General features: G+C 56.2%; 1 protein-coding gene across 1 annotated transcript; it reads right to left on the bottom strand.

Moving 5' to 3' along the window:
* Nucleotides 1-500: 500 nt before the first annotated feature.
* Nucleotides 501-27,946, bottom strand: Plch2 (phospholipase C eta 2). The gene is given in 23 exon segments (XM_038334074.1): nt 501-1,795; nt 3,734-4,031; nt 6,099-6,178; nt 6,277-6,423; nt 6,612-6,696; nt 6,775-6,899; nt 7,454-7,561; nt 7,749-7,931; nt 8,018-8,115; nt 9,107-9,189; nt 9,504-9,602; nt 13,417-13,575; nt 15,452-15,559; nt 16,227-16,398; nt 17,756-17,876; nt 18,162-18,365; nt 18,650-18,743; nt 20,802-20,972; nt 24,073-24,201; nt 24,362-24,624; nt 25,927-26,073; nt 27,588-27,744; nt 27,746-27,946. Coding segments are annotated over 23 exon segments (4,527 nt in total).

The raw sequence follows: 27,946 nt of genomic DNA, 5'->3' as shown, positions 1-27,946 counted from the left end.
GTTCCCAGGTTTACGCAGTTGCTGGGTGTTTTGTTCAGAACAAGCCAGATGCACAGTGGGGTGGGGACAAGGACAAACATCCTAGCAGTTGTGGGTGCTTCACAGGCATTCTGGGGCACGAGCACAAAGCAGGTGGCAAACAACACGACACACACCACAGGGACAGACACCAGGTAGGACAGCGGGGGAGGGCTCAATCGTTTTAATGTTGTGGAAGTTTGGGTTCTAAAAAGTTAAATAGCTCTCTATGTATAGATCTTAAAGTGTGGAGACTGCCTACTGGGGCGGGGGGGGGGGGGGGTGCTGTACCTTCCTTTCCAGGATTAGAGACAAGAGGACAGCTGAGATTGAGGGGGAGGCTACTGGGTGCTCCACAGACAACGGGTGGGGCACAACACTTTGGGGACCCAGTGGCTTCATTTCCTGAGCAAAGGGTGAATTGAGGCCAGCCTCCCCTGTGGGCAGTCACAGGGAAGGGCTCGAGTTTGAGTCAGGCAGGGTCAGAGCCTGAGCAGCAGCTGGCCCTCAGCAGCACCACACACCTGCTCAGGGGCCCCTTTGGTGGGCATTGGCACGTCCACATAGCCATCGTGGCCTACAGAACAGGCGCCCTCGGGGGTACCCCGCTCCTCCTCGGGGGGACCTCGTGAGTCCAGGCCTCTTAGCCGCTGCTGGCGCTCCTGAGCTTGGCGGGCCCGGCTGGCAATAGCACGCACACGACTCTGGCTGCGGGAGGAGGATCGTCTTAGGAAGCTGGGGCCCCCTCCAGGCCCATCCCCAACTGGGCCCAAGCTGGTGGGTGATGTGATGTCCCCAGCTTGCTGGAAGCCAGTGAGCCAGCGTAGCTGCTCTGTGAGGGTGTCTCGCCTCAACCCTGGCTCCAGTTCCTGATGCACCACACCCAGGCTACAGTTGAGGCTGCTGGCACTGCCCTGAAAGCTGGGAGCAAAGTCGTCAGCTGTCAGGTCCCCCAGACTCTTGGACTTGGCAGACGCTGGGCAGTCCTGTAGGCCCACCAAGGGGAGGTGATGCCAGGGTGGCCGTGGGTGGAGGCTAGTCAGCCGTGGGGCAAGAGGCCGGGGCTGCAGCTCATCGGGAACGGGAAGCAGCCCACCAGCAACCCGCAGGTTGGGATTCGATTTGCTCTTGGTCACAGGAGGCAGGTCAGGACGGGCAGCTGAGGCCAAGCAGGGCCGTGGGGTCAGGCGTCCAAAGGAGCCCCCCGGCATGCTCTCTCGGCTGCGGCAAAGGCCCAGGCTGGGCAATGAGAGGTCTATGACAGTGTCGTTGGATGACATGCTGGAGGATGAGGACACACTGTCCCGGTGACTGCCAGGCTCCAGCCGCTGCCATAACCTGTCAGTGCCTGTAGCGTCTGAGTACACTGCCGGCATGGGAGAAGGCTCCAAGGGCACCTGGCCCTCGCTCTTGGACCTTCTAACCACTGGCGGGTGGCCTAGGGCCCAGGAGCGGCTCTTGCTGTCAGTCTGTCTGCCAGAGGTCCCCTCACGTGGCCCACTAGGGATTCCACCATTGTGTGGTTTTGGGGGTGGCTCTTCATTGTCCCTATTGCCCCCAGTCCGGAGCTGGAGGTTTCCAAAAGCTCCCAGAGTTGTTCGCTGGGGGCTGGTCACTTTGGCTCCTGGTTCTACAGGGCACTGGGGCCCTTCCTGAGAAGGACCTGTGGGGACAGCTGCCTGTAGTGGGGAGCCAGGGCCCATGGCTGGTTCCTCAGCAATGGGTTCCAGGCTGCACAGGGGGGAGATGGGCCGCTGCAGGGGGAAGAGGCGAGTATCTGCAGTGGAAGAGACGGGAAACAAGACAGAGAGGGATGGAGAGGGATGGAGACAAGGAGGGATTAGAGACAGAAGTGGAACGGAACGAGAGAGAGAGAGAGAGAGAGAGAGAGAGAGAGAGAGAGAGAGAGAGAGAGAGAGAGAGAGGAGAAATGAGAGGGGGAGAGAGGGAGAGGGGAGAGAAAGGAGAGGGAAGAGAGAGAGAAGAGGGGGGAGAGAAGAGGGGAGAGAAAGGAGAGGGAAGAGAGAGAAGAGAGAGGGGGAGAGAGACAGAGAGAGAGAGAGAGAGAGAGGAGAAACGAGGGGGAGAGGGAGAGGAGAGAGACAGAAGAGGGAGAAAGGGAGAGAGAGGAGAAGGTGGAGAGAGAGGAGAGAGAGAGAGATTATGGATTCATCAATGAGTGTTGAGCCAAGCCTAGGGGCCAGCCCATCCCAGGATATCCCAGCAGCTAGGCGTCTCCATTTATACAATATAATATGGCTCTCAGAGTACCTCCCCCTCCCCGCTAAAGTCAGAGGAGAGGTGCCTGGGCCCCACACAGGGTCCACAGGGCTGCAGGCAGGCCAGGCCTGGCCCTCCCTGGGCTAGGGCAGCATGGGGACACACAGGGGTCGGGCCTGTTACCTGGCACTCGCGGGTCTCAATCCCTAACTATGGAAGCAGCACAGGGAGCAGGGACAGAAAGGAGAACATGGTCAGTGTGGGGTGGGCCAGCAGACAGACAGACGGACAATGAGTTTGGGCAGGAGCAGGAGTGCAATGGAAGCAGGCAGGCCCCCTCCCGCCAGGCTAGGGCTCAGGTGACCAGCTCAGTCCAGTTCCCTCATACTGCTGCTGACAAGGGGCAGGCCAGGAACTGTGAGCCCAGACGGCAGGTGGTCAGACAGAGATGCTAAGCGCCGCCATCTGGGCAGTACGGGCCCCTGGGAGCTTCTCTCAGCACTGTGTTCTGAGCACCTTCTAGCCTGGTCTCGGAGGAGACTCCAAGGGATACCCTTTGGTACCACGACCAACTGGCATCAGACTTTCCCGAAGGGACTGAAGTACAGAGTCATCGTTGACTCTGGCCCTGGAGGGTGGGCAGGGCTAGGAGCTGGAACCCTTTTAGACCCTGTCAGACCCCGTCATCAGGGCACCCAGCCGGGGCAGCCAGCAAGGCATCAGGGAAGCCCTTACTGAGGGCTGGATGGACATCCCTAGGTTCCTCAGCATGCAGCCCTCAGAAAAGCCAAGGTGACTCACACTGCCCTCTTCCCCACCCCTCCAAAGTGCAGGGCAGAGGGGAGGGTTATGGGGCAGATAGGCCGCAGGTTAAGCTGATGGAGCAGGTGAAGCAGAGCCACAAGAACACAGCAGGCACGAACTGCCTAGGCATGCCAGGTGTGCAGCGGTGTGTGCAGCACACGGGACGCGGAGGAATGGCGGGCCTTACCCGTGGAGAACATGGGGGAATGACTCCTGATCTCCTCCAGCTTTTGAACGAACAAGGCGTTCATCTCTCCCTGCAGTGGCCCCTGCTGCCTGTAGGCACCCTCTGGCTGGCAGGGGGCCACCTTGGGGCTGCCCGGGCTGCCTGGGCTGCTGGAGTCCGAGGACACAGAGCCACTGCCTGGACCCTGCCGCCGAGCCCTAGGACCCTTGGGGGCCTCTCTCTTTCTCTCCAGGGTGGCTCGAGGGCTCAGGCTGCAGCAAGGGCCCCCCAGTGAATCCACCCGGGCCCGGGGTTGTTGGCTGATGGCCGTGTGGCTGCCCGCAGTCCCAGGGCTGGGCGGCTGCTCCCTTCGTAGGCCCTCAATGTCCATCCCAGCGCAGGAGCCCACCACACACTTCATGCATGTGGCGGCCATCCCTGCAGGTCCGGGGCCTTCAGGGACATGCGGGGACCGCACCTGTGCCGGGGTTCTCTCTTCCATTGCTTCTCCCGCCGGTGCCTTACCTCGGGGACTGCTGCTGCCTGACTTCTCTTGAGTAGGGGCCTCCAGAGCTGGGTTGGGGCTAGGGGATGCCACGTCATCAGCTGCCCCCTCAGAACCCGCGTCCTGTGTGCCCAGGGCCAGCTCTGGAAAGCCCTTGCGACTTGGCTTCTGGCTCTTGGTTGGGGCACTGGCTGTACGCCGTAGGAGCCTCTGGCTAACGGAGGGCCGGGGCGGGGGATGTCCAGCAGCATGACTGTCCAGTGAGCCTGGCTTTGGGCCGCGCAGGAACAGACCTTTTAGACCCAGAGTCTGCTTGACCTACAAGAGAAGGAGCCCACATAACCGGTGCCTGGCCTACCTGTCCCAAGTCTGGCTGCAGTGGAGAACTGGCTCTCCAGAGGCTCTGAGCCTGTGGGTGTCATGGACTGCCAGAAGAGCACATTGGAGCGCCACATACAGGGAGAAGGGTTTCCTGGCAACTCTACTAAGGACAACACGACGTCATCCCTCAGACTACAAATGTGTCCCTTCCCAAACTTGGGAGGGAGGCTCGAGAACCATCCCCGCGTTATCTCAAGGGCAGACCGCAATCCCTACACCCTGGCCACCCACTTGTCCCAGCCTTTAGGAATTGAGGGCTGTGGCTCCCAGCTATGGGGAGAGAGAAAAGTTGGGGTCTGTTGCCGCTGTGGGTCACACTCACCCTGCCCTGTGTGGCAGCAGCCTGGAAGGCCTGATCTCCCTTGGGCTCTGCCTCCCTACTTCCCAGGTACTTCTGCCTCCTAGCAGGCTGCCTTTCTAGGAAGCCTTCTTGAACTCCCCCAGGCAGACTCCTCCAGGCTGGCTCAGCATTTGACCAGTGCCCAGTCCCATCCTGCATTCCCCTCTGCATAGGTCACTGCTGGAGAGTATATGCAGCTACCTCTTTAGAGGGCAGAGGCCACAGGGGTCCTCACATGCTATACACATCCCACCAACAACACCCATCGTTCCCCCGAGATGGGCCGTGCTCGTGCGTTGGAGCGGCCCGGGGCCTGGCGGCCAGGGACCCTTCTGCAGAGGCAATAAAATGGCCAGCACTTGAATCAGCATCCTGATTCAAGATCCCAAATCCAATGCAATTTGGTGAACATGGTTGGAAAGCCATTTAGAAGGAGATCCAGGATTCGAGCTGGAGCACCTGTTGGGTAACCCCCACCCCAACTCAGACCCTAGCACAGACTGAGGAGAGAGCTAGACAGGCTGAGAACTGACGGCATAGGCAGACAGAAGGGAAGGGCAGGCAAGGACCTGCAGGGCTGTGTTGGAGAGAGCTTCGGTGGCAGGGGAGAGGGCAGAGGGTGGACAGGAAGTTAGGACAGGCCCCTGGCCTTGGCTGAATCCTGGATCTGCCTCGTAAATGCCACTCTCTGGCTGAGGATGGCCCAGGAAACCCCAGAACCGTGTCATGATCCATGTCACATGAGCTGACAAGTCTCCAAAATGCTACCAAGAATCACGGATGCTAATGGGCGCGGCCTGGCATGCAGGTGGGGCGGCGGGCTACACCGTCCCGCGGCGCCGGGTACCTTTGAGACTCCTAACAAGGCTGAGCTTCTAAAAGTAGGCTTGGGACTGCAAGACCAAAGAGACAGAGTGAAGGCAGGTGAGGTGGCCATGGCAGCCAGAGCAGGGCCTACCCAGCCCTTGGCCCTCAGAGACAGGCAGACACAGGACAGATGGATGGGTGGTGGCATAGAACAGGACACCTGCAGTTCGTCTGGGCCCATGCAGTCAGGGGTGGGCCCAGCAGGACCCACTTACTGTGGTTACAGGCCCTCAAGGGTTGGTTGCATCAAGTTGTACCCTAAGGGTGTATCAGACCCCACTTAGAACCCAGACAGTTGGACTCCACAGATTGAGAACTGTTCCTGCTCTGACCTGGGGCAGGGCACATGGGATGGGGACCCAAGGGCCAGGTAGTGGGCAAATGCAGGTAGATCCCTTTCAGGGACTAGGAAGCAGAGGGATAGGATACTCGGGACAAGAAAAGCCACGGGAGAGGTCACGGTTTTCTGTCTACTCCCAGATGTACAGGGCATAGGAGGGCACTGAGGAAAATGGAGACTGGCACTGGCAACAGAGGAGGGCAAGGAGGTGGGCACAAGGGAAGTCCATCCTGGGACAGGGACGCTTTGCACACTTGGATGCCCCAAACCCCTTGGGAGGCAGAGGCAGCACTGGTGGTATCCAGGGTCAGCACTTCCCAATAGCCCACATCAAAGACTGAGGAAGAGACCCAGAGAGGTGATTGCCAGGCCCTAGCCCCAGAAGTGGACTGGGTGGGAGCGAGGGGCTGGTACTGTCGTTCCTGTGGCTATGGGAGGACTCGGAGGCAACACTCACCTTACCACTGATGTCACTGACAGCCACATGTACGAAGATAGAGGCTTCTTCCATCCCTTCTAGGTACACGTGGCGGTATCCTGGAGCAACAGGGTCACCAGTCATCAAAGTCCCCACCTCCCTACCCTGCCAACTCTTGCTTTCCTCAAAGGTCTTTAGGCCTGGGCCTCTTCCCTACCTGGCATCATGCTGCTGAAGGCCAGTGTCCTCTGGCCAATGAAGTCACGTCCAATGGGGTCATGGTCCCAGACAAGGAAGCGTACAAGTGCAATCTCGGGCATGTGCACAGTGAACACCAATGTCTCCTCCCACATGGGATTGAATCCTAGAGATCGTGGGGACAGAATCAGCAGAAGCTGGAACCAATGACTGGCGCCTAAGGGGCCCCAGAGTGGACAGGATACTGGGCCCCCAGCAGGTGGCCCTGACTGCTTCCTCTGGGGTCAGGCCCTCATATCCCACTGGGGTCTGTGGCAGCCGTGGGCACACACTGGCATCTGGTGCCCTCCTCACCGTTGTCGTCCACCACTCGTGTCTGCTCCTTGCTGCAGTCCACGGGGAGCCCGATGACCTCCACCTCCACAAAGGGGTCGATGATCTGGGGACAGGGTGAGTGGTGGCACCAGGGTCCCGGGCCCTCCCACCACCCACTGTGCCCATGCGGGCTTGCCCCTACCTCTCCGCGGTCACCCAGCACTGAGTCCCGTGGCTTGGGCAGCTGCTGGCCGCTGATGATCCTCAGGGCCAGCTGCTTCTTGAGCTGCCCGGGCAGGGGGTCCTCAGAGTTGGGGTTGAAGATACCTGAGAGGACACAGGTGTAAGCCAAACACCCAGGTTATGGCACAAACCCCTAACTATCGGTGTGTGCGGCTCTGGTGGGAAACAGCCCCATGGGGATGTCAGAAAGCTTTGGCCTGGAATGGGACTGGTGCATCATAGTGGGGGCAGGTGACCCTGGTCACAGGGAAGGTGGGGACTTGCTCAGGCTGCTAGTGTCAAGGGTGCATGCACCATGCAGCGAGACAGCTCAAGACAACTGAGAGAGGCATCACAAGACGGCAGTACGCGTGTGGCATGCTGGGAGAATGCTATGGACGGCTCCTGGCGTGCCCACCAAGGACTGGTCCTGAGCCTCCATCTCCTAGAGCACACCAGGGCCCCAGACAAGTCCTGAATCTCATGCAGCCTAGAGCCCAGGGCCCTAAATCCCCACCCTCAGGCCCCTGACATAGCTAACCTAACCTTCCAGTGTCCTGGTAGTTCAGTCTCAGCCCTCCCCTCCCCTCTTCTGTGCACCCACTGCCCCAGTATCCAGGGTAGCTGCACAGGAGCCCACCCCAGCCTGAGCCCCTCACCCTGGCACATGCACTGGGGTTTGAGTACGTAGCCACAGCCGCCGTTGGCACTGAACTTGGCCCTGTTCAGCTGTAGCATCCGCCCCTCGGACTGGTAGTTCAGGGCAACTGAAGGGAAGAGAGAAGGTCTGTGTGGGTCAGTGATGTTCACACGCCGTTCCGCATGAGTTCTGGGACCGGGAGCCCAGCACACGTGCTAGCGGTGCAGGGACAGACAGGGTGTTCCTCACGTCACCCCGGGCCTTCAGAGCTGCCCTCCTCACCATCCCACCCTGCGTCCCAGTCATGCACGCACCCATCTGGCAGCCAGCATTCCAGAAGGGTTGCGGGTTGTAATTGCTGGAGTCGACACGGTAGGAGGAGGGGTATATGCGTGAGAGCTGGTGCTGGTTGAAGCGCAGGTACTGGGCAGGCTTCTGTTGCAAGATCTGGTGGGCCTTGGTCTCGCTGAAGGACGACACCTGCCAGCTGGATGCCACTGGGGCGCAGACCAGCCAGGCGTGAGTACACCAGCCTGCACCCCACAGCTGACCTGCCTGGCCCCACCCTCCACATGGCCCTCACCCTCCATTTCCACGTCATGGGTGCCCACAGACTTGGTATATTTCACTAGGTCCGAGAGGGCTCGCGACAGCTTCATGGTCTTCTTCTGCCGGGCAGTCCTATGAGGGTGTGGCAGGGCTGCTCAGGACCCTGTGGCTACACCCCTCCCGTCCAGTCCCAGCCAGCCTTCTGGCTCTTCCACTCAGGCTCCCCCAGATCACATGTCCCAGCCAACCTGGGACTTATAGACAATAGTTAAGGTTCATTTCACCCCCAGCAGGAAAACACCTTCCTGTGTCCTGGTCGCTCAGTACCCTCTGTTCTATGTACCTACCACCCTGGTATTCACAGGAGGGTGGGGGGACAGGAGCCCCCCTGTCAGTGATGAGGCTATGGGAATGTGTCTGCTGAGTATGGACTGTTACGAAGCCTTCAGGGGATCTTTGGGACAAAGACCCTGGCTGCCCCTAATTATGTACAAGACCAGGGCTGGGGATGCCTGCCTAGCCAAGGGGTGCTGTAAGGAATATGAGCTTCTGAAGGGTTCTGGGCAGGAGGGAAATTGGCCAGTGATGGTGTCTTAGCAGCGTGTCATGGCAGAGCTGGGACTGCAGACACAAAATGGTGGGGGAGAGGCTGGTTGTGACACAGAAAGATAGAACAGAGCCTGGAAGGAGAAGGAAAGGGGCTGAAGAGAGGGGAGCCCACTGTGGGGAAGATAAGCTCCGAGCTGGACTAATAGGTATGAGACCCCAAAACTCTCTAAGGTGCTATAGGAAGCAAGTGGCACTCTTACAGGGTGTAGGAGGCACGGAGACAGACAGACATTGCCCCTGAAGGGAATGTACGGGTGGAGGAATAACTGCAGTCTGGTGGGGCAGGTAGTATCTGTGCCCAGGAGATGGCGGATCCTTAGGACCAGCCCCACCACCACCACCCTAACTAGGCTGATCCTGTTTCACAACCCTTTCCGCAGATGCCTGGACAGCAGCTTCACTTTCTCGTTACTTAAGTGTTCAGAATGAAAGTGGAGCATGGAATTCCACACCAGCCCTCTGTCCGTGTCTGCCCAGCACTCAGGGACACACACATACTGTGCAGGGCACTGACCCTCGGCTCTGGCTTCCTGGGGAGTCCAGATTCTCATCCCCTTCTTCCACGCTGGCCACCTTCTTTATCTTGCTGCCTTTTTTCTGTGCGAGGAGGTAGAATCGGGACTTGAGAAGCCATGCGTCAAGCCAGAACGTGCAGGGCAGGGGCTATTCGCCCCCAGGTTTCTGAGCTCCTACCCCATTGTACCCACAGAGGTATCTGCAGTGCCCTGGCCCCGGGGGACTCTCAGACAGTCATGGGATATCTGAATCCCAGACACTGGCCAGCGTGGGCCAAGGGAGGGCAGTAGTCAGAGCTCCTGACCTTGGGACACTGACCCCAACCACAGCAAGCAAATGGTACAGGGATGAAAGTAGCCCCAGATGGGACACCCCAGCCCAGGATCTCTGCTCACCTTGCGCCTGGAGAAGCTGCTCATGAGGAGACGGCTGTTCCTCCTGCTTGCCCCGGTGTCTTCCCCTGACTCCACATCCTCCTCGACCTTACTCTGACCCTGAGAGGCAGACAGGAGTTGAACCCAATCTCTGACCAGCCAGGGAGGGCAGGATGGCTCCCGGGTGGCCCCAGAAGGCCTTTCTGGAGAGAGCAGAGTTGACCAGGTCTGGGAGCAAGGCAATGATTTGGGAGAGCCAAACACAGCTACCAGGAAGATGCCTGAAGGACTGGACTTGGGTCAGAAGCAGCATTGACTCATCTGCCCACACCAGCTTCAATGATGTATAGTTTAAACCAAGTAACCAGCTCCAAATTCCTTTATCACGGATGGAGGCTGCATAATAAGGTGCAGCTCACATCTGGAATAGTCTTCAGCGGCCTCTGCATACATAATCCTTTTCTGAAAACCCTTGAAGCCCCAACGCCCCAGCCGATTTCTACACAACTTAGGTGAATAATCCAAGATCCAGCTATGTGAGGCTGGAAAGTACAGGGTGGGCACAGTGGTCCTCCCAGGCCCTGCCCTTGGGGCCCAGGACCATAGTCCTGAAGGCTTGTTCACATCAAACAACTGTACTGTATGCATGCTTCTCTAAGATCGCTATGGCTATCCTCACTCACTCCCCCACAACTCTTGCATGGACACCTGGGAACTCAGGAGAGTTCTAGTCAGGGGGTGCCCCATCTGATTTGGTTCCTTGGCCTAGGTAGAGGATGGTCTCTATCAGATGCACTGGAGCGTGGACCTGCAGCTGGTGATCCTTGCTAGAGAAGGGTGTCAGTACAAGAGACATGCAGCATGTATCCCTATACTACACGTGTGAAAACTGTCCGTGCACCACGCTGTGTATCCCGTACATGCACAGGTCATATCTGCACATAGCATGGATGTGACTGCACACACCACAGACAGCCCTACTGACTAGCCCAAGGACACACCTATACATGTATATGGACACTTCTTCATATACTATAGACACCTCCACACACTACAGACACCTGAACAGAGTATGGACCCACACACATACTATGGACCCCTGCACACACACACACACACACACGGATCCCTGCACACACCTTGGCCCCCTGCACACACTGTGAACTTCTGCACATATTGCGGACTCCTGTACACACCATACACATATGTACACACCCCTGCATACATCATGGACACTTACTCATACTGCAAAGAGTGGTCTTTACGGTGTGAGCAACTGTGGTCTCTGTGACCACAGAGAACTCTCAGTTCTCCCCCACTGTCTCAGGAAACGGCTGATGTTTCCCCATGCTCTCTTCTGCCTCGGCTGCTCCACCTTGGCATCATCAAGCTCCCCCTGTTGCTGATCTTATTGATGTGATGATTACCTGGAGCTGCTGGCAGCTGCCTTCACATAGAATTCCTCCTCTTCCCTCCTGGAGGGTCAGGACCAGATGTGGCTAGCCCTTTCTGATGCCCAGAGTGACCCTGTGGCCATGTTAGCCAGGCCCTTCCAGCCACTAGACTTCCAAGGTCCAGAGCCAGATTCCCAGTATCTGAGGTACCAGGTTTATCTGTGCCCTGCAATCCTTTCTTCAGCCTATCAGCCCCCAATGACGATAGTCCATTTTCCTCTTAGTTTGGGAACATGCAGTGGGAGAAGCCCTAGAAGCCATACTCGTGTTGAGAACATCATGAGGCTGGCATGTTTCTGGGCTTTTCAAGTAGTGTTCAAACTGTTGTCATCACCAAGCTTGAATGACCAAAATATGCATACAAGTTAGGAGAAGTGCACACTAACCACACAGGTGTGTTCTCACCAGCCAGAGTTCACATGATGAGGCTAACAGCCACCACCATTGCAGAAGCACCACACATATGCAGCTTGGCCTGGCCACCCTGGGGGGGCTGTGAGCAGCTGATCATGGGGTACGCTCAAGGCAAAGTAGTACAGGCAGCAATGGGGCAGGGGGCAGGGTCATCTCCACAGACAAGGACAGGAGTTAAGCCTCCACCCTCAGCAGAAAAGATCCTTTTCTGGGGCCAACCTGAGGGACAGGGCCCCAGTAGTTCTGTTCTGCAGCCTCTGGAGTTATGCTTAACTGCTAGTAGGGGAATCTCCTCTGCCCCACCTTCGTAGTCACAAGCTACTCCCAAACCCTCCTGCTGTCTCACAAGAACTCCGAAGCTAGCTGGGCGGTGGTGGCACTCGCCTCTAATCCCAGCACTCAGGAGGTAGAGACAGGCGGATCTCTGTGAGTTCGAGGCCAGCCTGGTCTACAAGAGCTAGTGCCAGGACAGGGTCCAAAGCTACAGAGAAACCCTCATGGTAGAGGCACGGATATCCACCCCTCCATCTGGACTGCAGGCCAAGAAGCTCCCTGGCTAGTCAGTGTCCTGTGCCAGGATTCTTCAGCCCCTAGCTCAGCAAGCTTCATCACGTGTGCCCTTTCTGTCTGTCCTGTACAGGCTGTGTCACAGCCTGGTGATATTGTCAGGCTGGGGGTCCCAGCCTCTCCTCCAACCTGTGTATCTCAATAAAGGAACTCCTCTCTTCCCCCTCCTCCTCTCCTTCTCCAAGAAGCTTTCCCTGAGCACAGTTATTAACAAAAGACACAGTAGGGGCCAAGCTGTGCTCCTGTACCCAGGTTCCCTCGTGTTGGCCAAGAAAAGCAGAACTCCTGTTAGCCCCTCACTAGGGTTGGACCCGTTGCAGGGCCCCACCTCCATTCAGCCTCTGCTAGCAAACGCTGGGCAAAGCATCAGGCAGGCTAGCCTCTCCTGCTCAAATATCTGGGAGCTAAAAATAAAAAGAAGGCTGCATGCACAGGACCTGTGTGAGCCACCTGCACGGGGCTATCATACAGCTATGCTAAGCCCTCCAGTGTTGTGGGTGGAAACAAACACACCTCTAAAAATACAGCAGCCAACGACCCTGTTCATCAGGGACAGGCCCCCTTCCGGCCCTCCCAAGAGCCTTGGAAGCAGCAAAGAGTGATGGGGATGGGAAGGGGAGGGGAAGGAAGGCTCCCAGGCAATGGAAGTTGTTCCAGCCATCTCTCACCCTGCAGACGCCCTGCTCAGCTGTGAGGCCAGCTGCCCAACCTGCCAGCTGCTATATGAATCTTTTACTCAGGCCACTGTCTAGTGTACCTGTCCTTCAAGCCTGGCTTGCTGCCACCCTCCAGAGGTGCACCCACTGACTGCACCGTCTGGCTCAGCCTGTCTGGCTCTTGCCTCCACCCCACCAAACCTGCCAGGACAGTCTCTGAAGGCTATGCTCTCTGTATTTCCCCACATATCTGTGAGTTGCTTCAGGTAGTGGGCAGTTCCCAGGACTGGCTGGGCCCTGAGATCCTGATGTCCACCCCTCTGTCACCCACGAAGCCCTCACCAAGATAGGCAATGCTCAAAGCCTCTCTGAGAGCAGTCATAGGACCCCATGGGTCTACATACAAATACATGAGTGTGCACAGGAATGTATGCAGGTATGTGAACATGTGTGAGTGTTGTACAGACATGTGCAGAGGAGTGTGTATAGATATGTGTGTAGGTATGTGCACATGTATGAGTCTTGTGCAGTATAAGCACACAAGCATGCATATGTACATGTATGCATGCAAGTGTATGTGCTGAGGTGTATGTCTGTGAGTGGGCATGCAGGTATATATGCACAAGCGTTGTGCGTATGTGTGTTTAGATGCAGGTATATGTATGTACCGGTCTGAGCACAGTGCAGGTGTACTCACAGGTGTGTATATGGATAGCTTTATAGATATATCTTGCATACTAGCACCTGTATATGTATATACATTTACTACCACATATTCTGGGGCCCTCACTCAGCCCGCAGACTGGCTGTTGGAGGAGCATGTGTCAGCAACACAGGTCTCACCTTCTTGGCCTCTGCTTTATGCCCGAGCTTTCCAGATGGGGACAGCGTAGAGACAGTGAAGTCATTGGGGTCTTCGCAGTCGCGGATCTTGGACTCCTTGATTAGAGAATCCAGCTTCTTCTTAGCAATGTTTTCCACACGCTTCCGATTGGTGGAGGCCTGCCGCAGCCAGAGGTCAGCCCGTTGGCATCTATCCCCACTCCGGTGAGCAGCAGAGGGGGCAACCATCAATAGTCCCTATACATCCCCTGAGTCTCAGTGCAGAGAATGTGATTTTCCCTGGACAGCTATGGACAGCACTAAAACCCAGACACATGCGGTCCCTAGAGTAGCATGGTCCTGCCTGGGGGATCCCGGTGGAGGAGGATGGGACCTACACACTGGCCACCATACATGTCAAGTGGACAGTAGGGACAGGGCAGACTGGAGAAACCGCAAACCCTGGCTGGGTGCACTCTCTAAGATAAGCCCAGTGAGACACCGATGTACTTGGAACGCTTGAGGGAAGACCTCAATCTGGGACTTCAGGACTCCCTGGGTGCTCAGGATGGAGTGGCCATTAAGGATGTCACAGTCATAAGTTTTTGTCACCATCCTGGGCCAGCCAGAGACATGTGCAGGCACACCCAAAATAGGAAGAATCTGCTGTCTCAGGGTTTTCTAAAACAATTAGCTGACTCTGGCCCGGAGGCCTCCTGCACAATTATTTTCTCATCTGACGACTCCTCGGGGGAAAATAAAGTCTTTGCTCAGAGCAGTGGATGAGCAATGCCCAGAGGAGAGATGTCAGCTACAGAGCCTGTCTCCACTCAGCTCCCCAACCCCCAGCCCCAACAGCAGAGGCTCCTGCGGACCGCTCAGGCCCCCTCCACAGCCCCCAGCCCTGGTCCAGACAAGCTGAAGTGGAGGTGACCGCTAGAGGGGCCCACCACACAGGAGGTCTCAGCACTGGAGCTGGCCTTGAAGCTGGTACTGGTGCTGGGCCCGGGGTGACTGGGCATGCTACCCAGAGTCCAGCTTGGACTGACAAGGCAGCTGAGGTGGAACCCAAGGTGCACCCCCACCCCCTGCTCAGTGGTGCCTCCACTCACTGGACGGCCAAGAGGACTAGGCCAGCACCACAGACAAAATCTAAGAGCCAGCCTAGCAATGGACACCAGAGTGGGACAGCGGTAGCTGTGTGGCTGGCCTGCTGGTTGGACAGGAGACTCACGTCTCTTATCAGAGGGCCAAGTAGGCGGCAGACAAACAGACCATAGCATAGACAACCTCAGAAGCTAGGCAGCTTTGCATACCACATGGGCATTTACCTTATGTCCATCCCTCCCAGCTGTCACTCTTCCTGTCAACCAGGACAAGAGGCCGCTCTTGGGGACCGCGGGCTCCCACCCTTAGGACCCCCATCAGAGTGTCTGGCTCATCCCCTTGGACCACGGGCTCCCACCCTTAGGACCCCCTCAGAGTGTCTGGCTCATCCCCTGGGGGACCGCGGGCTCCCCACCCTTAGGACCTCCATCAATGTCTGGTTCATCCCCTGGGGGACCACAGGCTCCCCACCCTTAGGACACCCATCAGAGTGTCTGGCTCATCCCCTAGGGGACCACAGGCTCCCCACCCTTAGGACCCCATCAGAGCATCTGGCTCATCTCCTGGGGGACCACGGGCTCCCCACTTAGGACCCCATCAGAGTGTCTGGCTCATCCCCTTGGACCACAGGCTCCCACCCTTAGGACCCCATCAGAGTGTCTGGCTCATCCCCTGGGGGGTCACGGGCTCCCCACTTAGGACCCCCTCAGAGCGCCTGGCTCATCCCCTCGGGGGTCACGGGCTCCCCACTTAGGACCCCATCAGAGTGTCTGGCTCATCCCCTTGGACCACAGGCTCCCACCCTTAGGACCCCATCAGAGCGTCTGGCTCATCCCCTGGGGGACCGCGGGCTCCCCACTTAGGACCCCATCAGAGCGCCTGGCTCATCCCCTGGGGGACCGCGGGCTCCCCACTTAGGACCCCATCAGAGCGCCTGGCCCCCACTCACATCCCCGTTGAGGAGCTTGCAATCGTCCTCTATCTCATCGGCACTGTCTTCATCAGATACTTCGCCCTCTTCCGCATCCTCGCTGATGTTGGCAGGGAGCTTCTTCCCCTGGGAGAGGGGGTACAGGAAACCAGAAGCTGGTACCCACGGGAGAAACTGCACTAGGGAGGGGGCCTTCTTCAAGCTCCTTGTTGGAGTCTCAGGCCATCAAGTGGGTTGGGGTTGGACAACCAGGCCAGTTGCTGTTGTGGCAGCGGGCATATAAGGGAAGTGGCTCAAGATGATATAGTCATCTCGAAAGTGAGTGTCCCCCAAAATCTGTCTTTAGATACTGTAACTCCCAAGATGATATGGTCATCCCAAAAGTGAGTAGCCCCCTAAATCTGTCTATAGATACTGTAATTCTCCAATATTATATGGTCATCCCAAGGGTGAGTGGCCCCCAAATCTGTCTATAGATACTTTAATTTCCAAGATGGTATAGTCATCCCAAGAGTGAGTGCCCCACAAATCTTTCTATAGATACTGTGATTCCCAAGATGATATAGTCATCCCAAGAGTGAGTGTCCCCCACAAATCTGTCTATAGATACTGTGATTCCCAAGATGATATGGTCATCCCAAGAGTGAGTGCCCCCCAAAATCTGTCTATAGATACTGTAATTCCCAAGATGATATGGTCATCCCAAGAGTGAGTGCCCCCCAATCTGTCTATAGGTACTGCAGTTCTCCAGCTTGGCCCCAGGCCATCACAGTGGTGGCCCCAGCAAAGTCACCTTCACCAGGATCTTGCCCTTGAGCATCTGTGGAGAAGGAAGCATAGTGGCGTCCTCACTGCTCACTGAGGACAGGTCCAACTTGTCCCCCAGGATGTCGGTCAGATACTGGGCCATCTTCTTCTGCTGAACCACGCTACAGTGGTTCTCAATGGACAGGATCACTGGGTACCTATGGTACCAAGACAAGAGCATGACTAGGCCTCACGTCTGTAGGCATACAGGCCACCTATACCTTCGAATGGTGGAATAGGTCATTAAGTAGTTAGGTAAAAGATCTGCCATCTGCTCTAAGAGGTGACCCAACAAGAACTCTGAAAAGTAAATAAATGGGTAGGAAAGAAACTGAGAAATTTTGGGAGATGAGTAAAGAAAGCGTGAGAAAAAAAAAAAAAAAAAACAAAGGCAACCATAAACTCCTGGAAAGTAGGGTGTTTGAAAAAGTCATGGTTTGAATATGGCATGTATTAAATAATGGAGAATAATGAATAAACTGTGAGAAACACAACCTTGTTGAGCTAGATGGCCCTCGAGTCCTGACAGGGGTCCCAGGAAGGAACCTAAGCCTGCTGGCATGCACCACCAAACACAAGAGTTGCTGCCTGCTCTGTGCAGAATGGAGACCTCAGCCTGGCATGCACCACCAAACACAAGAGTTGCTGCCTGCTCTGTGCAGAATGGAGACCTCAGCCTGGCATGCACCACCAAGCACAACAGTTGCTGCCTGCTCGGTGCAGAATGAAGCATGTGAGGTGGAGCTTTTTTAAATGCTCTGCTTTGCTTGTGCGGTTTGTTTATTTTTAACAGTATGTATACACATCTGACTTTGATTTCTACCGAAAGGCAATCATGACCTGTTTGGAAAACTTAGGTGTCCAGAACAAGAACTAGGCGATCGCGTGACGTGGAAAGGGCAGACAGAGCAGGGGCCTTGAGGGGAATATGATGCCGGCTCACAGAAACAGCCCCCAGTCGGTCACAGGACATCTATGCATCCCAGCGGCCCCTGAGCTGTAGCACCCTCCTCGGCCACGATCCCGAGAGCCTTACAGATAGATACCTGCCCCCGAAACTGCTTCTGTTCCCTGAATCCACCTGGTTCCTCATCTCACCAGCCCCTCCCCTGCTTCAGAGTCTTGTTTAGACAAGGTAATGTCTTCTATTTCCAGATAGCAAATTGGATTTTTTTTCTCAGCAGCTTCTATGGCCACAGTTGAGTGACGGCAAATTGAGTCTGGACACAGAGTGGTTTCCTGGGGGTAATTAGTACTTGGATTGTCATGTCTATGGGTGGCTGAGGTCAGAGATTGCCACTAAGTGTATGTGGATAGGCTACGGCACACGATCATCCTGCTGTCTGTTCCCACACGTACCACAACCTTTCCTCTCACCCCTGCCACTCTCCTCAGAGAGTTGGATATTATAGTCACAGCCCACGGGGAAACGCAGGGAAGGAAAGAGACCCAGACCCTGGTTGCCCTTCGCCTGCCTGCCACAGGAGCCAGCCCCCAGAAGACCTGGCCACTCACTCGTTCTTGATGAAGGCATATTTGTTGATGGTTTCGATGACATCTTTGAAAAGGATCTTGGAGGTCAGAGTGTAGCCATGGTGCACAATAGGCTCCCCATCAGGCCCGTCCCAGCAGTCCACTGTGGGCAAGCAGAGCCAGGTTAGCCCAAGCGGCTTGGCTGTGTGAGCCTAGGAAGGCTGGGTCCCTGGACTCCAACCATGGTGTGTGTGGGGGGCGGGGGTCTGCTCTCTCAGTGACAAGAGAAGGAAGCCTGCCAGAGGCCCCCATGGCTCCTCAAGTCCAGCCCATTTTCCGAAGGAGGCGCCATCTGCAGCCAAGACTGGTCCTCTGCGCTGGAGGGCGCGCAGTCCGGGAGCGCTTACCCCTTACCCTCCACACAGCGGCGGAGTCCGGGAGCGCTTACCCTCCACACAGCGGCAGCCGGCCTGCAGGACCCAGGCGTACATATCTACCCGAGACTGGGACATGAGCTGGTCCCCCACGAGGTAGGTGTTGTGGGATGAGGTGATGAAGTAGTGGCTCAGGGGCTGTGTCATGTCTTGGTGCACTCCGTGGTGCTCGGGGTTGAAGATGTCACCCGCGGGGCTCCTCGTGTAGTTGGTGAAGCCTGCAGTGGAGCACGGGAGTGTGGCACGGTGTATCTGTCACTGGGCGCAGCTCGGAACTACCTGCCCCACAGGCGTGCAGCTGCCCCAAGAGTTTCCCATCATCCTCCAGAAGAGCTAACTCCCCATCAATGCCCAACACCCCCCCACTCATCACCAATGCCTGGCACCCCCACTCCCCATCAACGCCCAGCACCCCCCACTCAGCATCAATGCCCGGCACCCCCCACTCACCATCAACGCCCAGCACCCCCCACTCACCATCCACGCCCGGCACCCCACTCACCATCAATGCCCAGCACTCCCTTGCTCTTATTTTCCGGGCAAGGCTCAAATTGCTCGATGATATTCTGACAGCTCTCAAGGGTCACACCGTTCATCTAGGCCAGAGCAGAGGCAAGGCCGTTTAGTCACAGCATGGGCCACCGCCAGGCAGCTCCCCCTTCCTCCTGCCGCCATCACCATTCCTTGCCCTTTCTCTGATCACCGCATGGAGACTGACCGCGGCAAGGGTGGCTTAAGGGCTTAGGCACTGACCACCAGAAGGTCCATGCCACATTACCTGGAACTCGGCAGCCAGCGAACTGCGAGTCACACGAATTTGGGGTTACTCTCTAGTTGAGGGGGGAAATACGGCTGCCATAGGGTGGGATCCAGCCATGGCATTAGGGGGGAAAGCCTGAAGGTGTGGGGGTACCCCAAGGGTGAACTGTCCCCAGGAAAAGAAGTCTCCATGAGATGTCTTGTCTAGATAGGCTGTGGGGACAGCTGTGGAGGAGACTGTCTTCATGTTAATTGCTGTGGGAGATCCATCTTAATTGTGGGTGGGACCATCCCCAGGAAAGGAACCCTGGACTGTGTAATACAGAGAATGCAGGCTGAGCACACACATACATGCACTCACTGCTCTCTGCTCTGGACTGTGGAAACCATGCGGCCCTGCTTGCTCAAGCTGCTGACTCTGACTTGCTTCCCTGTCTCTGTGGACTATAACTTGGAATTGTAAGCCAAATAAATCCTTTTCCCTTTAAGTTACTTTTTTAAAAAATTTATTTATTATGTATACAATATTCTGTCTACATCTCTTCCTGCAGGCCAGAAGAGGGCACCAGACCTAATTACAGATGGTTGTGAGCCACCATGTGGTTGCCGGGAATTGAACTCAGGACCTTTGGAAGAGCAGGCAATGCTCTTAACCACTTAACCACTGAGCCATCTCTCCAGCCCCCCTTTAAGTTGCTTTTGTCAGGGTGTTTTTTTGTTTTTTTGTTTTTTTTTTTTGTTGTTTTTTTTTTTTTTTTTTTTTTTTTTTTTTTTTTTTTTTTTTTGGTTTTTCGAGACAGGGTTTCCCTGTAGTTTTTAGAGCCTGTCCTGGAACTAGCTCTTGTAGACCAGGCTGGCCTCGAACTCAGAGATCCGCCTGCCTCTGCCTCCCGAGTGCTGGGATTAAAGGCGTGCGCCACCACCGCCCGGCTGTCAGGGTGTTTTATCACGGCTATAGGAAAGAAACGAAGACACTTGGGTTTGGGGCAACCTTGTGGAGTGAGGTAGGCTATGGTGGTGGGGAGGGGGCAATCCTGAGCAGAGCCAGGAACCAAACCTCAAACCCCAAGCTCACGGCTGCTGTTCACCTACCTAGTCCTCTCCTTGCTATGGTCGTACATGGTCAGTCACTGTAAAGGGGGCTCTGAGCACTCAATTGAGCAAAACTGAGGGTCTTGAGCAAGTCCCAGCCGGTACCTACGCCCCAAGGCATGCCCTCTTCCTGGGAAGATTCAGGAAGACCCTTGACTTCAAGGTGCCACCAGAGGGAGCCACAAGCTACGGTACTTTCCATGGAAGTGCTCTCTCTGTAAGGCTTGGCCTCCACGTCCCTGCCAGCACCCCATAGGGTGCCCAGACCTGTCCTAAGGTGGGAGGGGGTGGGCTCTGAGGCTGTAGACGTGAATGGTCTAGGCACCAGGGCAGAGCTTAGGGGCACCTGACTTTTCTGTTGCTTTCCTATTGGTGGACTGACTTCCTGGGGTCAAGGTAAACAGTCCTAGGGTATTTAAGTGTTTGCTGAAGGGACAGGTAGTTGCAGGAGGCCACATTTGGAATCAGGGAGGACGTGTGTCTAGACCAGCATGGAGAAGGGTGGTTCTCAAAGGCCAGGCCATGAAACCCCAGCCCATGAAACACTCAGTACGAAATTGTTGCCAAGGGCAGGTGTGACCCTCTGGAGGCTTCAGGTGGAGACCCAATGCCAGGATGGAGCTGACCAGAGGGCCCCTTGCCTGTGAGGAAACTGTAAGCTTCTTCACTTGTCTGGCAATATCAAAGGCTCAGTTCTACTCTGCTATGAATCTCTGAACTCGTGATGGCAGAAACTAAGGCTGAAGTTGAAGCCACACCCTCCAGCCACACCCACCAGCCACACAGCTTCAGGCTGGCCTCACCTTCTGCTCCACCTCCAGGAAGCGCTGCAGGTCAGAGGCGTCCAAATGGTCCTTATGGTTGCTGTAGGCCAGCATGAGCAGATAGAGGTCTCGGCGAGTGGACATCATCTTGTAGAAGGCGCAGAACTCCTCAAAACCTAGTGTCCCCTGATGGTCGTCTGTGTCTGCCTCCTGTAACGCCCAACTTCAGATCACCACCGGAGCTGCAACTTCCTACTCCTGGTCTCCAGCCCAGCTTCCCTTCCTCTGTCGCTACCCAGGGCACCCCTCCAACAGCTCCCTTTCCCTCCTCCCACCAGAAAAAGCACAGATGGGCACCACCCCTCTCATTCACCATGCCGTGCAAGGCCAACCTGTAACCAAACCCCACTGTCACCCAAGCTGTAGACACCAACACCCTGCCTGTGAGCTGAAGGCTTTCGCTGGAGTGTCTTCCACTCTGGGCTCTGTGCCTACACCTGCAGCTACAGTTGGCCACCCGCCCTCTGACAGGAAACATTCAGGGCCCCGGGGGACCCAGCAGTGTCCTGGCTCAGGTATCAATAGTAGAAAAGTGCTTTCGGTCACTGTCTTCCTTTTGTCGAAAAAAAAAAGGGGGGGCTCACAAGATACCCCCAGGAACCATTCCACGGGGGGCCCAAGGAAGCATGACTTCTTCCCAACTTTCATAGGCATAAGAAGCATCTAGCAAAAGTGCCATTCCCTAGGATGCTGACGTTTGAGGCAGTGCAAATCCCGGGCCCAGGCTAAGGGAAGATTCAGAAAATAAGGATGCCAAGGATTGAAGTGGACTTAACAATGTCCCCAGGGGCTCAGGATTGGCCCAAGAAGAGGCTGCTTGAGTTCTAAAGACTGGGCTTTAGATCTGCAAGGACCTGTGGGCAGACACTTTCTGTAGGGAGTTTATCCCAAGGGGACCACGGCTTAATGCCGGGGACAGTGCCCAGTACAGGACTGGGGTGGCCCGAATGGCATAGAACCACCACAGAGTTGCCAGGATGCCAGCCACAGCTTATCCAAGGTTTGGTTCTCGTCCTCCACTGACCATGGGCCCTAAGTCAGGTTCTATCCTGTGACTCGTCATCCCAGATCTAGGCATACAGATGCCAGTCAGCAGCTGTCTGTAGACATTGGCTGACTCCTTGGGCCTCTATAGAAGTTCTAGATATGTCCTCTGTGGCACGGCAAATGGGCATCACCAAATCTTCCACACCACAGTTGTAGGGCCTCATGGAGGCTCCTGCACATTTGGGCACTCATATTAACCCAGCGGCTTCTTTTCCCCTGGATATCATGGACTGAAGAGGGTCCCTAGGCAAGACAGGAGGAACCCAGTCTGATACTGACTGTTTAACCCAAGTGGAGCCCTGGCAGCACGGAAAGGAAGCCACCCAAATCACCTCTTGCCAAGCCTCTTCTGGGTTGCGCCCTGGTTAGCCCAAAGATACTCTTGGGCCATTAAACCTGAGGACCAGTGCACTGACCCTCATTCCCATCTTATTTTAGACTTAATGAAATTATGTCACAGCCACTGTATCCACTTCACAGGCCTCTGCTCTGACTAAACAGATCCAGACCATCACAACACTGATTATCAGAGTGACCTGAGTCTTGCGGAGGGCACCATTCCCATCCTGGGGTTCCAAGTGCCTATGGAGGTTACCATGAGGTGCTTGGCCTAACGGGACCCTGCGTGGGTAGGGAGGCTTGGGATCTTTGTGGCTGGCTGACCACCACAGATAAAGGCTGCTAAGCCTGAGCTGTGTGAGCCGAGGTGTAAGCCCATGTCTCGGGGGCAAGAACCCCACAACTTCCTTTCCAGACCCAACCTTGAAGCTCCATCCCACCACACACCCCAGCTGCTGCCTCTCGGGTCATGGTCTCCGTCCAGGGCTTCCTTCTTATAGACAATTTGGAGGAGGTAGGTCTGAGATCACCCAGACAGACCCCGGGAACTAATCCGCACCCAGAGACCTGACCTCTTACAATGGGCTGGGAAGCACAGACTTGGGAGTGATACCACATGGAGTAGCTCCAACCGAGGCCTGGAGCTTAAACCCTCCAATAGCACACAGCCTACCCAGGATGTTTTCCCACCTCTTTCCTCCCAGGGTGCTCTGAGCCCAGAATCCTGTTCTACCTGTTGCCTGGTCCTTAGTGCATCCTCACCCTGAGAAAAGCAGGCTGAGCCCACAGCTGTCCTGGAAGGGTTAAGAATGGCTCAGTGCAGGCAGTAAAGAATGGGGAGTACTCCCATCAGATATAAGCTGTCTGCTAGGCCCCGCTGCTCAGCTGACTGACCCAACAGGGGCCTTCAGAAGGGCAGCGAACATTCCCACAGTCCTCAGTGGGCAGTCGAGAGTGTCCTGCTAGCCGCCCGTCATTCACACAGAGACCCCGCTAGTCGCTGTCATTGCTGCAGCTGAGCATGGCCACCCGTCTAGCATGAGTGCACACACAGGAACCTTTGAGGGCCAGACACAGCAGAGCTGTCAGGTCAAGAGCGTGTGTGTATGTGTGTGTGTGTGTGTGTGTGTGTGTGTGTACGCATATGTGTGTGCGTATGTGTGTGTGCATACGTGTGTATGCACGCATGTGTGCGCGCACGTACGTGTGTGCACACATGTTTGTGTGCATGCGTGTGTGCGTGTGTGTCCGTACATGTGTGCACATTAGGGACAGGTCTGGCATCCATGCCCACAGAAACCCCTTTCCAGGCTACAGCAAGAAAACAAGGTCAAAGATCTGGGTTTGCTGGCTCAGCCCATTCCTGCCCCAAACCAGGACTTGCCAGTGTAAGAGTTTCTCTCCCACGGAGGTTCCCAAAAGACAGAACTAATTACAGACAATAAAGGCTGTGCGTGGCTGAAGGATGCATTTTCATAACTCCTAACATCAGGGTGGTTACCAAGAGCTGCTGCTTACCAGGTCAGCTCTTTGCTGGACCATGCAGGTCTTTAAGGCTAGGGACCATAGGAGACCAACAAACGGAGTGTGGCTGCATTTGGGTGCCTCCTCTAAGCGCGTGGTCTCCCTAGGAATAGCCTATGCACAGTGCTCAGTGCCCTGCCCACAGTCAGCAGAGCAGTACCGGGCACAGATGTCAGGAGGTGACACCCTCAAGTCCCCGACTGCCCACCCTGGATGGCATCCATGGCTCTGTAGGAGCCTCCCACAGCTCAGGCCTGGCTGGCCACTCCCAGCTTCCCATCTGCAGCCTGCAGTCACCCCAGAAAATGCTCCCACAGCAGCCTGGACACTTGGCACTCACCCTGAACATCTGTTTCACCCTCTGCCGGGGCAGGTTCACGTTGAGTTTGTGGAGCAGCTGCAGAACCTCACCGATGCTCAGGCTGCCATCCCCATTCTTGTCAGCCTCGTCAAACGTCTGCTTCAGCCACTTTGGGGCTGAGTTAGGGGCCAACACAGTCCACGGGCCTGGCCTTACTTGTTCCACCCTCCAGATTTAGGAGGCAAGAGTCCCCAGCCCAAGCACCCCTCCTGGTCTTCCCTTCCTACCCAGCTGGACAACGGAGTCTGCTCCTGGAGTCTGTCCCCACCCCTGGAGCCCAAGGATATTGGTCCCTGGTGCGCTGGCGACGGGCTAGGCTGTCCTCATCACTGATGCCAGCCATGAGGTAGCGAAGGCCGGTGACCCAGGTACGTGCCTCTTCGCCACTGGGCGAGACCAAGTCCAGCGACTCGCGGTGACTGCCGTGGTAGATGCTGAAGCAGCAGTTGGGGTCGAAGCTGCTGTCCGGGTAGCGCTGGAAGATCTCAGACTGCCGTCCCTCACTCACCTCCTGGATGGAGTCGATGGAGACTGTGGGCAAGTGGGGGGATACAAGGTCACCAGTGACCCAAGTGTCCCCCTACCCCTTAGACCCAGAGCACCCTGAGCTAAGCAGATTGCATCTTTGCCCTCAATAACTGACACCCTAATTCACCATCTCACTAAGCCCATCCTCAGAGGGGCCCCTCTGCTCCCCTGCCCTTCAGAAGTGAAAGCTCAGTATGCTTGGCTGACCCCCCTCGTCCTGTTCTGTTGACCACAGTCTCCTTTCCTCTTTAAGGAAAACACACACACATACACACATGCATACGTGCAGACACACGCATGCACGCACACACACACACACACACTCAGGCACACATGCACACATGCACACACACACTCAGGCACACATACATGCAGGCACACACATGTGCACACATGCACACACACGCACACACACTCACGCACACATGCACACACACACTCAGGCACATACACACACATGCTCACACATGCAGGCGCACATGCACGCACACACACATGCACACATGCACACGTGCAGACACACGCATGCACGTGCACACACACACACTCAGGCACACACGCACACATGCACACACACACACACTCAGGCACAATACATACAGGCACACACATGTGCACACATGCACACACACACGCACACACACACACTCAGGCACATACACACACACATGCTCACACATGTGGGCCAGCAGAAGTCACTCAGCCCAGGATGACTTCACCATGGGACTCTTTCTCACACGGGCCCTCCGGGACCCTAGCAGAGTGACCGTCTCCTGGGACTCCACAGTGGTATCCTTGGTGAATGCTGAGCTGAACCTTCCCTGGCATACCTGGGTTTCACTCTTGGTAAAGCCAGAGGATCTCAGGAATTCACTTCTCACAGCCTGTGAGACTCTGGTGTCTCTCCCTGATCCTAGACCTCCCAATTCCAACTTCCCACCAAGTTGAGCAATTCAAGTGACTCCCGCAAACCACAGCAGGTGCCCTGACCCATGCTGCCTAAGTTAGCCTGGGCTTCCCATCTGCCCTTGGCGTACCAGACTGTGTGGGCTTCTGTGGTTTCAGGACAATGTCCTCCCCTCAGCTGGCCTGACAACCCTTTGCTTCTCACTGACCTCAGCATGTGACATCCGGTCCCCATGGAGTCCCAGAGCCTTGCCAGGGCACAGCCGCCCAAGGACCATATGACCTGTTCCTAATCCTTATTCCAGAGTCCACTGCAGAAGCCCTAGACCACCGAAGCCTAGAGCCGACTCCCAGGCTCAGGCCCACCCACCCCCTCCGCTGGGCTGTTTGTTCACTCACTCTTGGCCTTCTCATTCTTGCGCGAGGGCCGCCAGCGGAGGCAGGAGCGGTGCTCATCCAGGTAGTAGAAGCGGACCAGGCCCTTGGAACTGCCACGGAGCTTCACCATCTGGGTCCCCTCCTGCATGGCACTCATGCATCGTTCCACTAGACACAGGCGGACAGACAGACAGACAGACAGACGGACGGACAGACAGACAGAAGCCATGAGAGCTCTGGTAATTTTGCCTTTCTCCAAAGGGCCCTGTGTGCCTGTGTGGCCCTGTCCAAGCATGAGGTGGGTTGAGACACCAGGGAGGACATTCAGCAATGCATGGCCAGTCCCAGAAACCAATGAGACCTTAAGTGGCTTTCACTTAGACTGCCAAGCCGAGTCCAGGAACAGAGGCCAGGCCAATTCCCAAATGCATTGTGCATGGCGCTCCTGTACTCGGCACAAGGTGGGCCTAGGCACCATGCACCACGCACCAAGCCTAGCTCCTAGTCCCAGCCATGAGCCACCCTGAGAGCCTGCTGCCCCTTCTTGCGGTATCATAGGAGCATCACCTGTATCATGGACAGCAATGTCAGAGAGAGGCCCTATAGGAAGGCACGAAACTGGGAGGCTGAGGTGCTGGGTGTAAATCCACAACCTGCTTTTTCCTAGAGCCACCTGCCTCCTGACCCCAGGAAAGGTCCACACGTTCCAGAGTCCAGGCCAGGGCCAAGCCTTCTTCCTCAGGCTGCATTCCTATCTGTACACAGAAAACTCAAGACCAGAGGGCACTGCATCTCACAAGTGTATCCCCGGGTGGGCAGAGCAGAAAACCACAGGTAGTGCAAGCCCAGGGGGCACTTTCTGGAGGTGCCAGCCCAGGGGGCACTTTCTGGAGGTGCCAGCCCAGGGGGCACTTTCTGGAGGTGCCAGCCCAGGGGGCACTTTCTGGAGGAAGCTATTATTGACCAAAAGCAGAAGGGAATTGTAGGCATGGGTGAGCACTCAAGGTAGGCAGGACTCTCTAGGGGACAAAGCTAATTTGGGGACACAGGTATGCCTGCTGGGTGCACTTGAGGCAGGGTTTGGGGACAGGGACAAGTTCCTGATGCTGCTCCTACTGATCCAGACAAAGGCAACTGAATGTGCACCCTCCGCTCCTGGAGCTAGGAGTGGTGAATCTAACATTCTTGACCAGGGTGTCTGTGACTTCCTGTGATGCCCTGAACCTCCCCACTGACCACCCAGCAGCCCTCTTCCTTCTGTTCAATGCCACATGGTCCAGGGGCTTCTGACACCGTCTAGAGGCCATGGTATCTATACCTGCATGCCCCAATAACTAGGCTGAAGGTATCACTGCCCCATAAAATTAAAGACCCCTCCTCAGAAGAGTTCCAAAGCCACCTGTGAGTTCCCAGCACATACAACCGGGGCTCTCTATCCAGTTCTGCCTGGCTCCCTCCCCACTTGACCTCCAAGTTCTGCTAAGGAGGTGGAGGGTCTCTCTGGCTGGGAACAAGGAGGCAACACTTCTGGAGATCCCAGAGGGAGATGCAAGGGAATGGGAGGTCGGTGGGAGGCAGGAGAGAACCCAGGCCTTTTGTAAACCCTAGGAAGCTATGCACCCCATGGTCCTGCAGGGCTTTGGCCAGTCTCCAGGAGGGACCGGCTCTGTGCCCTTTCTTACCTAAGAGGTTGAGCTGCCATTGTGGTGACGTTACCACGCTCCCTCCAACCCAGAGGAGCGCCTCTGCCAGGCAGGCCACAGCTCCTCTGGTACAACTGGCAGCAGACGGTTGATGATCAGGCATATCCCAATGATAGCTGGAGATAGCTGGAGGCTTGCTCACCAAGGCCAGAAAGGGCCCTCGGTGGCAGGCCCACCTGAGGCGGCGGCTGGCACAGGGGCTCCTTGGGGCTCCCCTTTTCTCCTCTTTCTTCCTCCTTGGAGCCCACTGAGGTCCCCCCGGGCTGTTTGCAGGTTCCACTGGCATTGACCCAGCTGCAACCTGCAGCCCTGGCTGTTCTCCAGGCCAGCCCACCCAT

This window comes from Arvicola amphibius, chromosome 6 (assembly GCF_903992535.2).
Source record: "Arvicola amphibius chromosome 6, mArvAmp1.2, whole genome shotgun sequence".
Classification (NCBI taxonomy): domain Eukaryota; kingdom Metazoa; phylum Chordata; class Mammalia; order Rodentia; family Cricetidae; genus Arvicola; species Arvicola amphibius.
This window is presented reverse-complemented; position numbering and strand designations above follow the sequence as displayed.